The sequence below is a fragment of the Sinocyclocheilus rhinocerous genome, unplaced genomic scaffold, assembly GCF_001515625.1.
Source record: "Sinocyclocheilus rhinocerous isolate Xijiao unplaced genomic scaffold, SAMN03320098_v1.1 scaffold97, whole genome shotgun sequence".
Lineage (NCBI taxonomy): Eukaryota > Metazoa > Chordata > Actinopteri > Cypriniformes > Cyprinidae > Sinocyclocheilus > Sinocyclocheilus rhinocerous.
Window position 1 is genome coordinate 1,862,053 of NW_015666183.1, and position 2,194 is coordinate 1,864,246.

The 2,194-nt window shown below is 42.9% G+C and overlaps 1 protein-coding gene across 1 annotated transcript in view; it reads right to left on the reverse strand.

The window, feature by feature from the left end:
- Positions 1-1,965, reverse strand: part of LOC107732066 (guanine nucleotide-binding protein G(olf) subunit alpha) — a 19,159-nt gene extending 17,194 nt beyond the window's left edge. The window contains exons 1-2 of the mRNA XM_016543304.1: positions 1,468-1,965; positions 1,207-1,279 (exon numbers count right to left, since the gene is read on the reverse strand). Of these exons, the coding sequence (XP_016398790.1) occupies positions 1,207-1,279; positions 1,468-1,606 (212 nt within the window). The 5' untranslated portion in view covers positions 1,607-1,965. The remainder of the gene's footprint in view (positions 1-1,206; positions 1,280-1,467) is intronic.
- Between the last annotated feature and the right edge of the window lie 229 nt (positions 1,966-2,194).

The following is a 2,194-nucleotide window of genomic DNA, read 5'->3' on the forward strand; positions in this document are numbered from 1 at the left end:
AGGCGGAAAGCCGTCGAAGCGAAACGAGGCCGATAAAGCAATTGCTAAAGAGAGACGAGCGTGACACACGGCTCCAAACAGCGGAGCTTCCGCCCCTTCCGGTTGTGCGTATGTGGGGTAAAGCAGAGCTGTTTTATCATACTAGATACATTTGAACGTTCCGTTATAATGCTACTCTGTGCGGTCGTCACCCGTCTAATAAAATGCATAACATATTAAAGCGTCTTTGGTGTTCTCATGTTTTCTACAAAACAAAACCGGAAATCGAGGGTGTACGACGACATTGGCAGGCGACGCAATGACCAGGGACGAGCCACTATTTAAAATTGCTATTTCTCTGGATTTAAACATTCTTCGAAACATTTGGGATAATGTAAGTACGCAAAATATAGAACACTGTTCTAGTGGTTTTTGGATATTTTAATAAAAAAATCTTACATATTGTGCCTTTAAAATTACAATTTTGTCATTATTAAAATCAGGCTCATGTCATTCCAAAGTTTTTTCTGTGGAACACAAAATGAGACATTTCAGAGAATCTTCATTCCGCTCTTTTCCATACAGTGACAGCTAAAAAAAAAAAACACCATAAAAACTATATATTATACATTCCAAGCCTCACCAAAGCCAAACGCCTGTGTATCTCAACCATACTTGACATGTCATGAAATTGAGAATGAAATTTGAGAGCTAAAGTGAACGGAAAGGCCTCAAGTAACTAACGATTTGAATTTCAGTCTCTTCCTGGTGCAAACCTATCATATGACTTCAGAAGACATATGAACTACTTTTATGTTTCTTTTTGCTATAAGCAGTTTGGAGCTGGACACAGTTGCACAGAATTTCTAACGAAGTTGTGTCATTTAGACATGCTATTACAATTATTACCATCAGGATGCAAAAACTGTTTTTAAAGAAACACGCATGAAACTTTTAACACCCAGAGGCTTGGTGAACATTTGGTCTACGATTCTATGATTCCAGTCACTTCTCACTCGTGTTTTACTTACATACAGATTCTGTACGAGCATATAACAGTGATGTTGCAGTGAGGCACTAGCTGATAGCATGTAGTGCTACATCACTATCTGCTTCAGCATGTATGAGGGTTTCCTTCGCCATGCCGAGGCTGAAGACAGGGCCCAGCACTCACATAACGCCCTTCCATGCACATATATGACATCAGTACAGTAAACAGGTACTCACTCCGCATTAAACCCGTTGACGTGAAGAATTCTCATCTGCTTCACGATAGTGCTTTTCCCCGATTCCCCAGCACCTAGGAAAGCAAACACAGCCGTGTGAATACAATACAGTCTCTCAGATACTTCAGATATCACGGCGTGTGTTCTTCATATGTACAATCCGACATGCCAGATCGAGCTGTCAAACACGGTGCGTTTAAAAAAACACACAGCCTCGTATGGGTCTCGTATGTCGGATATAACGCCTCAAGTCTCCTCTTACCCAACAACAACAGTCGATGTGTGGCTTTATAAGCCTGTCTCTCTTTTTGCAACTGCTTCTCTATTTTCTTGTTGGCCTCTCGCTGTGCTTTCTCGTCGATGCGCTGGTCTTCGGTTTTACTGCTCCCCAAACACCCCATCTTACTCCCTCGAAGCCAATCTGCGAGCTGCCCTTATGAACGATCAATCCAATTCCGATTCCAAAGAGAGAAAATGATCCACAATAGACAGAGAAAAAAAAAAGGTCGCCGGGAAGGGTTTTGTTTCTCCTCCCTGTTACAACGTCTCAAGCAGCCCGGGCGTCATTCAGGCGAAGGGATTGATGAAACTGATCACATATCGATCGGTAAGGTGGGATATGAACCTGCATCTGGATCCGGGGGTCTCTGTGAGCCCCTGCCAGGCGCTCTTCCCTTCTCTTCTGTTCTGTCGCCCTCTCTGTATTCTGCTATGTGATATTCTCTGCCTGTATGTCTGCTGTAGTCTGTAACTCAGCACTGCCTCTCAGTGGCGTAACTTAGTAATGACGGGCCCCAGTGCAGGCTATTACGACGGGCCCCCTGGGGGCCACGGTTATGAAGCACATACAAACACACAGCGCTCGTGTCTAGAAGGGAACCCATATAAGCAAATTTGTGCCTAACCTACTTAATTTAGACCAACTAAAATCAGTATCTTATCAGTTTCTTATAATAAATTGAACATCGAAACTCAAATTGAAACTCTTT